General features: G+C 42.6%; 1 protein-coding gene across 2 annotated transcripts; it reads right to left on the reverse strand.

The window, feature by feature from the left end:
- Positions 1-4,014: 4,014 nt before the first annotated feature.
- Positions 4,015-6,421, reverse strand: LOC100120384 (lipase 3). Of its 2 annotated transcripts, none has more exons than XM_008212913.3 (8): positions 5,997-6,421; positions 5,807-5,887; positions 5,531-5,711; positions 5,329-5,443; positions 4,977-5,220; positions 4,657-4,815; positions 4,346-4,573; positions 4,015-4,259 (listed from the first exon to the last, which is right to left on the reverse strand). In XM_008212913.3, the coding sequence occupies exons 1-8, from the start codon at positions 6,009-6,011 to the stop codon at positions 4,107-4,109; spliced, it is 1,176 nt and encodes a 391-aa protein (XP_008211135.2). In that variant the 5' UTR covers positions 6,012-6,421; the 3' UTR covers positions 4,015-4,106. The 2 variants fall into 2 exon arrangements, with proteins under 2 accessions (XP_008211135.2, XP_032457563.1); XM_032601672.1 differs by having other exon boundaries at positions 4,044-4,259; positions 4,977-5,121; positions 5,997-6,373.
- Positions 6,422-12,701: the final 6,280 nt, after the last annotated feature.

Below are 12,701 nucleotides of genomic sequence, written 5' to 3' on the forward strand. Positions count from 1 at the left end.
CGGGAGCCGCGTGCGCGCACGTACGTAAACTGCCTACATAGGTAACGAGAGCGTGTGCGCATGCAGTGGGTTTTATATATATATATATATATATATATATATATACGGGGGTCGCTGCGCAGCTCTCTAGTCCGATACTACATCTATTAGTCAATCCAGAATGAATATTTGATGGCGAGAGTTATGGCCCGATCAAATTCCATCCCCACTTGGAGCGCGCGTGCGCGCGCCGGATATTTTATGCGGCCGACGTGCGCGGCTATATGCGGCTCTTCTCGCGTCTCTGCGTACGTACGTGTGGGTTTTTTACTTCCTCCGCGCGCGGCATCGGAGTCAAAACGCGCCTGAGGATATCCGTACGCGTTTCGAGGAATATCCCGCCGGCTTGCGGCTCTGTAGGGTTTCACTTTATTGCAGAAGCGAAAAATACGCGGCTCGATTTGAGACCGAATTCTTCGCTCCTCGATGCAGTCGCGGCCAAGAAGTTTAAGCGGCGGCGGAATCCTCGTAAGAATGAAAACGAAGGATATATAGAGGGATTAGATAAGGATACGGCCCGCGTCGATCAGTTTATACGCGCCCGCTCACAGCGAGCGGCCATAATTATGAATAAGGAGCCAAGCGAGAGCCGCCGCTATTTATCGGCCGAGAGCCGAGTGGCGGGGCATTCCGTGAGAGATTGATCGTTGCTGGAGGTATGTTTCCTGCTATCCCTCGCCTGCAGCCCTCGTTTTTTCCCCGCGCGCGAGCCTCCAGCTTTACGACGATAATCTTTTCGGCCCAGCATACTAAAGCTGAATATTATAGGGATTATGAAATGTTTATCAATTACTCTATGTATACCTACTCACTTATACGAGCGCATTATCTTCCCCGCGTCTACGCGCACTCCAATGTTCGTTGCGAGGACCTGCTGTCTGCTGAAGCTTGCAGTTTTACGCTGATTGAAGCTTGCGATGTCCAGTTACGCTTTCACAATATCACGTCCATTTTTTACATTTCATATGTTTATAGCCCATTCTTCTCTGATGTACGATCGCACGAAAGAACCGGACAGATCATGCGTTCGTTCGTCGATTTGCCGATTGTATCTCTGATTGTATCCTCTGATGGCAAAACGATTTTAGCATAGTCCTGCATGCTCCTCGATTTTCGCGAGCCACGGACCGCAAAGCTTTGTTCGCCGCGTGGAGAGAAGCGCAATGCCGAATCCCCCGGTATGTATATACATATATAGTATGCATCTGCTTATAAGCGAGCAGCGTAGCGTGCGAGCCTCAGCGACGGCCAATATACCGATTTGCTACTGCTGGAAATTCGCGAGGACCCCTCAAATATCATTTTTCTCTATAGGCAGCCTCCGCTGCTGCTGCTTTGCATATCGCTCGGCGCGCGTTATGAATGTAAAAAGATCGCTGCCAAGCCTGCGTTCTCATCTTTTTCTTATCACTTTTGTACTCGAATAATCGATACCTTATCGTCGCCACTCCTTCAACTCACAACGCAGCCCTGTTTTTAATCCTCGGCTTCAACTCACAACGCAGCCCCGTTTTTAATCCCACGCTTAGATATAGCGTAAGATAATTTAATGTTATTTGCCGATATTCTCGTGGATATCGGCATCTGCTGGAATGTTGTGCAACGTGTACTTGGAGGAAATCGAAAATCAACGCGCATTATTTTCTACACCAAGTGGCAGGCATGTCGAGCCGAGTCAATCTTTCCAATGATGAAAAAAAGAAGAAGAAAATAGCATGAGTATAGCCGAGTAATTTTGAAAACGCTCAGTCGGCGAGCCTAATAGCCAGTCGACGCCGGTGGAATAGGAACTGCTCAGACTCCTCTCACCGTGTAACTCACAGTAGCAGCCTGCGGAAGGGGGTAGCACTCGGGGGAGCTCTTCCTCCCGCTCCGGCGCTCATTACCCGTAAAATCAAGTCTAACAAGGCAAATCCCATCAAAAAGTGAATCTCGGGAGCGAAATGACGAGATGACGGGGAAATCGAATTGAAAGGTATATAAGTATAAGTATGAGCTGCGTTGCGCGCGAGCCCTGGCTCGAATTCGCGGACGCGCTGGAGGGAAAGCCCGGCGGTTAACCACGCCTAATCGACAAGACCGAGCAAGTTTCCGCGCGTTCGGACGCTGCGCGGGGCGAGGGAAAAAGCGCCGCGCAAGGGGCAAGATTAATTGCCTTAATTTCCGAGGCATGATTAATCATAATTAACAGGTCGGTTAGCGCTCCGCCCCGAGGAGATGTAATATGCGAAAATTGCGAAATTTTAATGCACAAACACTCGGCGGAGGTGTTGCTAGAGGAGGAAAGCGATTTCCTCGGGGAAAGAATGCTTTTTCGCAAATTAAGAGATCGTAATAACGGCCTCCTTAATGTTGCGCGCGCCCGTAGGGCCAGAAATTACTTGGCCGCGCGCAGTTATTTATCGTCGCCTTATTACCGGCATCGCGGGCGCGATTTTCTTTTACCGGGCTCGGCCCATTTCGGCGATTATATAGAGAGACCCCCTCTCGCGCGAAGATAATGGCCCCGGGAACCTGCGGGGCCGAACGAGTGCGCCGGGGATATGTGCGTGAATATGGACCACTGTGAAAACGCTACACTACGCGCAGTCTCTGCGTTCGCCTACTTTGTTGTTTCCGCTGGGAAGAAAAACGGACCAGCGCGTAAGTCGCGCACATTTCGCCCGCTGCGCTTTTGGAATTCTCACTCGCGTTAACCTGATTACGAACGCGACCTTAATTCTCCTCTTGCTTACAATAAATCAGTTCTGCTGTTTTAGAGCTTTTATATTTAGGTCAGCGTAGATTTGCTGTTCTGCTTTTGTTGACGGATAAATATATGACGAGTTCGCTATCGGGCTATCTAAAAACTGGTGCACACGCATAATTATTCTTGGGCGAACAACTCTCGTACGGGTGATATTAGCCGTGCATGATTTATCCATATTTACGCGAGGAGAGTTATCTTTTATAGTTCCGAATGACTACTGCACAATGTAATGTATGCATGGAAGAACGGCTCTCTTTTTTCTAGACGCAATAAATGTTCAAATACATGAATGGCTGATGATATTACGAAACGTCGTTCTTGTTTATGGTAGAATTCGAGACAGAAGTGCAGTCGATTAAATATCAACGTTGAAACGAGATCAATTTTACATAAAAGCTTGCTTTTAGGACCGTACATGGCAAATGTCACGTGAATGGCCAAATTGTTTAAAAATACACGCGATGTTGACAATATCGATTGCCGCACAAAGCCCGATGATTAAAACATCATATATAAAGCACCTGCATTAATCACATCAGCGCAAGATTGATGACGCGTCGGAAAAAGTATATCAATTAAAATCGCGCGTCCGACAAAGTGCCGGTTAAAATCCTACTGCATAGTGCATATATAAAAAGGCAGCGGCAGCCAATAAAAGCAAGTTTAAGAAAGCCGACACCGGCAGCGCTGACACCCCCTCGCCGCGCAAAACAAAGACAGCGCGTGGCGCACGAGCTTCGGCTCACTTAGCGCCGCAGCCGCCTTGCACATAAGTATAGCTATACCTATAGGCGGCTCCGACGACGACGACGTCGTGCTGCTCGTCTCGCTCTCGCGTACCTGAGCCACTGCAAGGGGTGTCGGATGCAGAGTGTAATTAACGCTTAATTGACGGCGATTAGTTGCCGCTTGATAGTCGTTAACGTTCAATTACGCCCGCACTGCCGCGCTGCTCGCGAGGAAAAACGGAGCTCGCGCGCGTGTGCGCAGGGCCATGTTACGACCTTCTTCGCGCAGCGACGAACGTTCCGCGCCTGCAGCGGAGCGTGATTTGTTTTCCCAGCCCGCGCGGAAAAGTGCGGCCTGACAAGATGAGCGAAATTGAAACTCCGAGTACGGGTTGGTTGCGCGGATTGAAATAACTTGCGGAGAACGCAAACTGCCTTCGCGTGTTGGTTGACTCTTTTTGTAAATAGTAAAATGGGCTACGTGAACAAATGCTATTATTTTTGTGAAAAATCAATCAAAGTTTTGGTTAACTTATTTGTATTGTAATGAAAGAGCTCATGTGCAACGGTTACAATGAACTTACATAGATTCAATCGACAAATTGAGACATCAAATCGAAAATCGTTGAATACACAAGGCTCGAAGCGTTAAGTCCCCAGAGGAAGTCGAAATGATTATACGAATGGTCGACTTCGTAAAAGCCTAGTTTATTCGGAACTTGTTCGTAAAAATGCTTTGCATCCTAGGAAGACAAAATGAATACACGAACATGAAAATTACATGCACTCGGTGATATTTTTGAAAAGAATTGATTCATGCTTAACTTACCGTCGGACTTTCTATCCAGTCATTGTCAGAGCAAAAGACCGCTATCGGTACCTGGATTTTACTCAAATCGTAGTTGGGAGGTTCAGGACTTCCGTATGCCTTCAAGTTATCTTTCGTTCCATAATCGAAATTACGAAATTCGCCCAAATCCATTTGTTGTAACCAATGAACGAATAACTTTACTGATGTACCAGCTGGAATTTTGCTTATAATGCTCGGAGTCAAACCCTTAGCAAACATTATCTCACGTTAATGTATTGTGACTTGTTTTACAATTACTATCGCAATAAAATATTCAAAATAAAATAAACCTTCTTCAAATGATCTCGATCGAACCCACCAATAAAAAACAGTATATTGCTGCATATGAAATCTCCTATGAAAAATATAGGACAGACATGATTTGCTATGAAATCGAAGAGCACGTTCCGTCCCAAAAGTTCGTGGATACCCAACACTTTAGTTATCCACTGACAAATAAACAAAGTCGTTTTTAAGATTAAACATAAAGTCAAAGGTACGCAAACGATTCATATCCAAGGTAGAAAATGAGCAGCCTTGTCCAGTGTTCCAGTGACTGGTGAACTCTGGTCGCGATTTCTACCAAGGATTATTTATTCTTAACCAATACCTGAAACTCTTTCCAAAACGGAGCAACAATTTTTAGCAATGGTTGTTTGATGTGTCCATCATAAACAACAGGAGCTAAGGCAAACATTGCTCGAACGTTGCTGGCTATTTCGGGCTTTTCAGAAGCCATGACTGCAAATGACGAACTTCCCATAGAATGTCCAACGTAAAATAAAGTTTTATTCGATATATTTGTAATATATGTGATTGCGGCAGGAATATCGTAAATTCCTAACTCGTTCCAACTGCACACACGCACACAAATAGAGGTAAATAAAAATACTCTAACATAAAGTAACGAAAACACAGAAGATAAAATTTGAAACATATTTTGAAAAGCTTTTAATCACTACCTGAAATTCCAAAATCCCGGGTCAGATATAGCTAAAATATCATGCATTTTAGCGTACGTGTTACCTCTCGCGTTCCCTAACCACACGTCGTATCCTCGATCCGAAAGTAATAGAGCTGTTAAACATTGCGTGTTATTTTAAAAGCTAACAGCTTGAAAAGGTGGAAATCCATGAATTGGTTGATACAATAAAAAATAATTACCAAGTGATTTGTTTCTTCCTATGTGTAACCAGTCTGCTGCACTTTCAAAAACACCGTGTTGCAAAAATACAGGAATTGCATGTGGTGGGCCTGGTATACGATAAAATGTTAAAACATACTTATCGTCTGTTGTGATAAAATGTGTCTCTAGTGGATATCCATTTGTGAGTATCATTTCAGCCTGAAACCACATTTTTAGTTATTATTTTCTCATAAATCTAGTTGTATTATATCAAGCTTATGTTCTTAATCGTTTTTGCGATTAACGCAACTCACCGGTGTTATTTCTGTATTTAATTTTCCAACTATCAATTGCGTATTTTTAAGTATGATCAGCATCATTATCATAAAAACAATCTGCAATGTATAGTTGAGTGACATACATTTTAATAAATTATAAGACTGTGTCACGGGCGAGCACCTATTAATTATTCATCGTATATAAAAAATACAATTTATACGCTACCTGACCTTCCATCATTTTGTTTGATATTTTCTAATCAAAGTTTTGCTTATATTACATTCGTTGTTAACGCGTGAATCACAAATTTATATTACGAAAACCGCGAAATGGTAGGAAACTAAAAGTGCGTTCAAGGCACTGACCAGAATACTGCCCGGAGATAAGGGTTAGCAAAAATTAGCTAAACTTTCTAGTGACATGAAGTCAGACTCGCCAGGTATACGTTTTCTCCTACTTTTTATACATGATCGTAATACATATTGTTAAAATTTAGTACAAAGAGTAATAAGACAAAAATGTATACTTCTAGCGTCTGTCTTCGCGCTACTGGTCAATTTAGGAATTTCCTGAACCGTTTTTCTCCAACAACCGAGTAATGTATTTCTTTCTTTATAATTTATATTTCTTATCTTGACTCTCTAGTTGATTGTTCAGTCGTTATCCTTCGTTCTAAGTGTCATACTTACCAGGTATCAATTTCAAGTATATAGGTCAGCTACTTAAAATATGTATTCATATTTGTAATACACAAATATATCAACAGCATATATATTATTATAACAAACTGCAGTATTATCTTGTAATAAAGAGCTATATAAAGATTGCGAAAATATAAATAGAGGATAAAACGGGACGCGCATCTGAAAAAATAATTCTTCTCACAATAATATTGATCTCATTTCATTATAACATTGATGAAAATAGTTCCAGTTATCCGAGCTGTATACAAAAAAAAAAAAAAAAAAAAAATACACACACACTCTTATTTAAACTTTTAAACCCCAAAACATGTTATAGTTGATCTCATATATTGAAACCCTATAATCACACGAATGCCGTAAACAAATACATAGTCAATGAGTACAAAGACTTGGAATCTTGAACGGGAAAGCTTGCAATAAGTGAGAATTCTCATATTGTATATTCGCTTTGCGCGCAGGCTATACGAATATAGAGAGAAAGGTCGTTTTTCTCAAATTTAGCAAACACCGCACAATGAAACGCCCTCCGCTCATAAAGAAATAAACGAAGTCTCCGGGCTGGAAGAAAAAAGAAGCGGAAAAGCTGCAAGAATAAAGAGAGAAGTCAAAGAAGAAATGTTCAGAGCGGAGGTAGTAGGTAGGCGCGCACACACGTATACGGATCCGAAGAGCTCTCTCGCTCTATATATCTATATACACACACGCGTCGAGACGAAACATTTCACGTCTCGGTGCGATCTGAAGGTATAAATGTTGGCTGGCGTACGAATGTGGTCGTGTAATAACCCTTCGAAATATCTCCCAGCGGGCTTAAGCTTCAGCACCTTCGGCTGCGTGTGCGCCAGAGAGGACGCGCGCGCCTCCCGGTTATATGAAATCTTTAAGTTCTCTCTCTCTCTCTCTCTCTCTCTCTCTCTCTCTCTCGCGCGCGCGCGCGCGCGCGAAGGCGGCTGCTTCCTTCCGCCGAAGAAACGTATATAACCTCGATCGAAAAGTATTTCTCATTTGGCCTTTCAACGGCTCCGGGATTACGAGCCGCGAGCTATATACGGAATATAGGAAGGGGTGCTATATGTGCGCTCTTTCGAGCGTGCGCACACGCGCGCACCGCGCGGCTACTCTCGTCGTAATAATGAACTTTTTCAAAGGCCGATCGGAATTCATTTCTCCTCCGTGCGCTGCGGCGATTAGCCGGATTTCGACCCGAGCGCCGCCGCTGCTTCAAAGGGCAACACACAGTTTCTTAACTTATTTACCGGGGATTTCGAGGCGGGGCTTTGCTTTATTGGCTCGTGTGCTGCAATTTCGTTATTGTTCCGACGAGCTTGTAGAGTTCGTTGTGGATTCTCTTAGGAGGCTTTCTCCTCGGCCAGCCTTATCTCTCTGAAGCTGCGGCTTCAAGAATTGAAGGACCCATAATTGTCTCGACGCCTGCTTTCTGCTGGGACGCGCTTGAGACTGCTGCGAATATTTGCCTGCTTTGATCAATATCGCGCAGACACTATGCTACGTATAGATAAGGGAGATGCGCCCAATAGAGATGCAATACGGATATACCCTTAGCTATTTTGAGAGTAACTTTTAATTGACGCGCTAAAAATTCAACTATTTATTACTAACGCTAAATTAAACTGAATCTGCTGAAATTTCTGGTATAGGTAGAGAGATGCTAATAAAACAGTTCGATTATTAATTAATACTTCAATTTGTTATATCTGATACAGTCAGCTACTTCACTATCTGTACAAAGTTTTATCTGATACGCATGCGCTTGATTTCACTGGAGCGAACCAAGTCATCAACTTTTATTTCATTAAGGTATGCTATCTGAGTAAACGAAATAACAGATATTGTTTGCATTAACATGACAATACTGCGAAATGTCTTGTCTAACAAAACTGAGCTCAAAGATATATTTATTGAAACATTGATCGTGGCTTGTCAGAGAGATAATAATTTTGCATTTCGCTTGGCATCGGTGATTAGGACCAAAATCCCAAATCAGCCAATTGGCTCCAATCATCGAGGATTTTTATGTCGCGTACTCGACAAGCTACAAAGAATGTTTCAATGAATACATTTTAGCTTTATTAGGCAAGTCCTTTTGCACTATAGTGATGCTAATATAAATAATATCTATTAATTTGTTTACTCAGATAGCGCATGACTTAATGAGATAAAAGTTTATAACTATCGCACAAGTAAAATGAACTGCAGTGCATGCGTATCATATAAACTTACGTAGAAGGAGTTTCAATTTTCTACAAAGGATCCAAATTAAGAATGACCCATTTTTGGGCATATCAATTATGAGATCCTTGTGACCTCTTCTTTTAACAAACAGTGGACTCCTATTTTAAGAGCCGTGTAATAATGAGGTGACTTTTAGAGTGCTTTTTGAGACAATTTAACTGGCAACAGGGTATGAAATGTTGAGAAAAAGTTTCAATGATTGAAACGCCTGGCAGCTAGTAGACGAATTCTGCTAAATAATGTACAGTCAGCCAATTTTATTATTTATTATTATACAGCTCTTCAGGCACAGCTTTTGCTTCGGTTCATAAATAACCATAGCACCTGTAATAAAAACGAATCTCGTCGCAGCAATAACAGCGTATAACAATTAACCCCGATAAACGACGAGCGTCGATGCTGTGTGCGAGGCACGTTTCCCTCGTTCCTTATACTCGACGGCACCGATTAACCCCTCGCGTAAAGAAAAGCCCTTTCAAAATGTATGCGCGCGTATATGCATAGCCAGTAGCGGGTACAGAGGGGCTTGCAATTTTTCAGGCCCCGAGCCCGCGCGCGCCCGCAAGTAAGAGGATAAGGAACGATTCTACGGCGCATAACTATCCTGATTTTTCATATATCGGGTTACTCGTCGGCGCAGTGTCGCTCGCTATCTCATCGACGGGAGCCGAGAAAGAGGAGGAGCGGCTGCCGCACGCGATATCGCGAAGAATGGCTCGGCGGGCGGGCGAGGAGTAGCGAGGGAGATTACCGGCTGAAATACCGAAGTGGCTGAGAAGCCGGCGCGCTCGCGCGCGAGTCAAGGGCCGGAGATCAAACGGCTGGGCTATTGCGCAAAAAATCTCTTAACCAAATCACCTGCAAAGGGAGGAAAAGAAGCGAGCGAGCGAGTAAGCTGTGGGGCAAAGGCAGCAGAGGGCAGAGGGAGAGAGAGGCAGACAGAGTATAGCCGTGGCGAACGACGCGCGCGCGCGGAAGCCGCGAATGGAAGCGCTCTTCGCAAATTTGAGTGGTGCTTCCTGCAGGCTGCGGGGCTGACCGGTACGATACGTGGCTGAAATATTCCTCGCCGCAAGATCGAGAAGATACAAAGACGGGGACGGGGGCACACGTGCTGGCTATGTATGCGAGTGCAGGTTTATAGAGAAGATGGGAGTGGACTTCTTTTTCCCGTTCTATTCGCCTAAATAGCTGGAAATCTTTTAAAGTGGCATCGTCCTCTATGACTCTGGTTCACGGGAGACCGACAGCTTGATTATAACGTAGCAAATGTTAGGAAAAAACACGATTTGCAAGTTGATTTTAATTTTATAATTTTATAATATATGGCCGGCCGTAATAGCTATTCATGAAAAGTCGCTTGACAAATTCTTCCCTCGGCGCTTTTAATTCACGAGCAGATTTGTGGTCGGACAATAGAAGGGAATAAAATGCAGCTTTCCCGTCTGCGCGAGGTTCTTTGAGGGCCCTTGAATGCCGACTCTTCGTAGGCCAACGATAGAAACGTTTTCTCGGGACAAATAACTCCGTATAAGAGCATTACGGATTACTTGCTGGCATTTTCCTGCAATTTTTAGAGAGGCTTTGCTGAGTAAAATAAGAAAATTGCAGTTTATTTTGCCGCAATCTTCAATATTATTTCGTTAATATGTCTTTGAGGTGAGAATTTCGTTGAGCAACGTTTGCGCCGACTATTACGAGGATTTATATCATTCGTTCTTCAGATAATTGCCCTTTACAGTATTGGCAAGGTATTGGAAATAAATCCTGTTGATAAAAATCATTTAAGAATAAGAAGGGACACTTTTTCTCTGCAGCTAACAACTACTCTGATACAAGTAAAATTGCATCAGATTTAGGTAAAATTATTTTCTTCAAAGAAGTAAAATGACAAAATTTTTAATAATTTTACTCCATTTGGAATAGCTCTCTTTCATTACCATTATTATTTTGCTCGCCATATGACAATGATTTTGTGCATCAAAGTAGTGGCTCGTATCTTATCGTACGTTGCGATCATTTACATGCAATACAACTTTAAGCTGCAATAATCAAATTAGACAAAACTATCCAAGCGTGAATTATTTTTATTGGAAAGACCATGCAGAGTATACAAATTCGTGTACATCAGCCGACAGCGCATAATTGAGATACAAAAAAATTCATTCATTTCCAATTCGATTGATCGCAAATGCCGTGTATGTCGCCGCACAATATACTCCAGCCCAGCCTCCCTCGGCCGCAGGAAAAATAGAAATGAAAAAGTCAGCGAAACACTGTAGTACATCGGCAGGCCGCAGAACCCGTCAGTCTTTTCAACCTCGGCAAAAAGTATAAGAGCGAAGCCAAATCATAACAATATTCCGTACGGCAAACACTGCCGTATAGCAGCCGCGTCGCGATGGATTTCGCGACCGCGGTATCTCCTCTCGTAGGGGCGCTGGGGTAGCCGAAAAAAAGGAATAAAATATTTATGAGCCGACGTTCATATACGTGCGCGAGTGTACAAAGCTAGCGGCTAGACGAGATACATATTTATTCGCCTAACGGGCGTGCATTCTTTTGCATAATGAATTTCGCACGCGCCCCTAGCCGTATCGCGCGCCAGTATGGCATTTGGTAAGCCCGGGCGCACGGCTCGAGCTTTTTTCGAAAAAGAAGCTGTACGAGCGAATGCCCGTCTCGGATTTACGCGACTTGTAAAAGGACGAGCGTGCAGTGAACAGGTGCTTTTGAGGGTCACGAGACTTATTGTCGCATATTTGCTAGCTAGCTCTACCCTATACCTATGTCGTTTTTCATTGTTTCCAATATTGAAAAGATGTATTACGGCGAGGTCGAGGGTTTGTTTAAACCCGGATAGTCTTCAATGATTGCATAAAGTAAAGTATCTGCTTTTGATTTTTGACTTTAGTATTGCAATTATGAAATAAAGCTCACCATATACATACAAAAAACTATGTTTTGTGCAAAACATAAACATGCGCATTGCTGTTGCAGCTAAATATTGTGCCTAAAGTTTGTTTTAATAACAATACTGCTCAACATTTTGTCGTATCTGAGCAACAGTGATTTTGTGAAAGCATCGCTTTATGGTATATAAAAAGGGACATATGCGCTCGGGACGCAATTTATTAACTGCCATTATTTTGTACGGCCCCTGACGCAAGTTCGAGGCACTTGCACCGCGTTGGTCAGTAATTATAAGCCTTGTGAAAGTCGTACCTCGAGGCCGTGTTATGCGAGCAAGAGGAGGAAAAGTGAGTTGCAAAGTTTTACTTTGCATTTTTGAAGTTGTCAAAAGACAATTTCCGCTTCCTGGCAGTTCGAATACAGGCAAGTTTAATGAGTTTTATACATATCATTTTGATGTTCGAATTCACGAAAATGTCTAGAATTAGCGAAATTGTTGATTTTTGTGATTGTTTGATTTTCGAATTAAGACTTGCAAACGCAGGTTAAAGAGAAACTGCGATCAATTACGGAGGTTTTTGGAAATATTGATAAAAGTTATAGCAAACAATTGTAGAACGCCTGAAACGAAATTGTTTTTTACACAAAGCAAAGAAATTTAATACTTTTTAATATTTACAACGTATATACACGTATAACATAATTATTGTAATCGTCAAAAGTGCTGTATATAGTGGGCGACGTTTGTTCAATAGTCCAGAAAGTGAAGTTCCTTGTTTTTTTATATAATTAGGTTAAATCAATAACTTTGAGAAAACAAACCGTGGGACTTTGAAAGAGGCTCCTATGAATAGAAGTGAATTACTGGAGTTGAGCCACTTATTCGCTTACTATCAAATTCGTAGCTCGCAGGAATGAAACGTAGTGAGCGAGTTATTCGTATAACTTTGAATTCCAGCACATTCCTTGAAGCAATCATTGTGCTGCGCGCGTATACATTTTTAACAATATTATAATTACATCAGTTCTTAAGCGAGTCTTGAAATCAATGAAAATTTTA

The sequence above is a fragment of the Nasonia vitripennis genome, assembly GCF_009193385.2.
Source record: "Nasonia vitripennis strain AsymCx chromosome 2 unlocalized genomic scaffold, Nvit_psr_1.1 chr2_random0010, whole genome shotgun sequence".
NCBI classification, from domain to species: Eukaryota; Metazoa; Arthropoda; class Insecta; order Hymenoptera; family Pteromalidae; genus Nasonia; species Nasonia vitripennis.

Coding starts and splice junctions, on each gene's coding strand:
- LOC100120384 (XM_008212913.3), bottom strand. Junction 5,221..5,328: donor CCGGGATTTTGGAATTTCAG/GTAGTGATTAAA, acceptor GCGTGTGTGCAG/TTGGAACGAGTTAGGAATTT. Junction 4,816..4,976: donor CGTTTTGGAAAGAGTTTCAG/GTATTGGTTAAG, acceptor TTTATTTGTCAG/TGGATAACTAAAGTGTTGGG.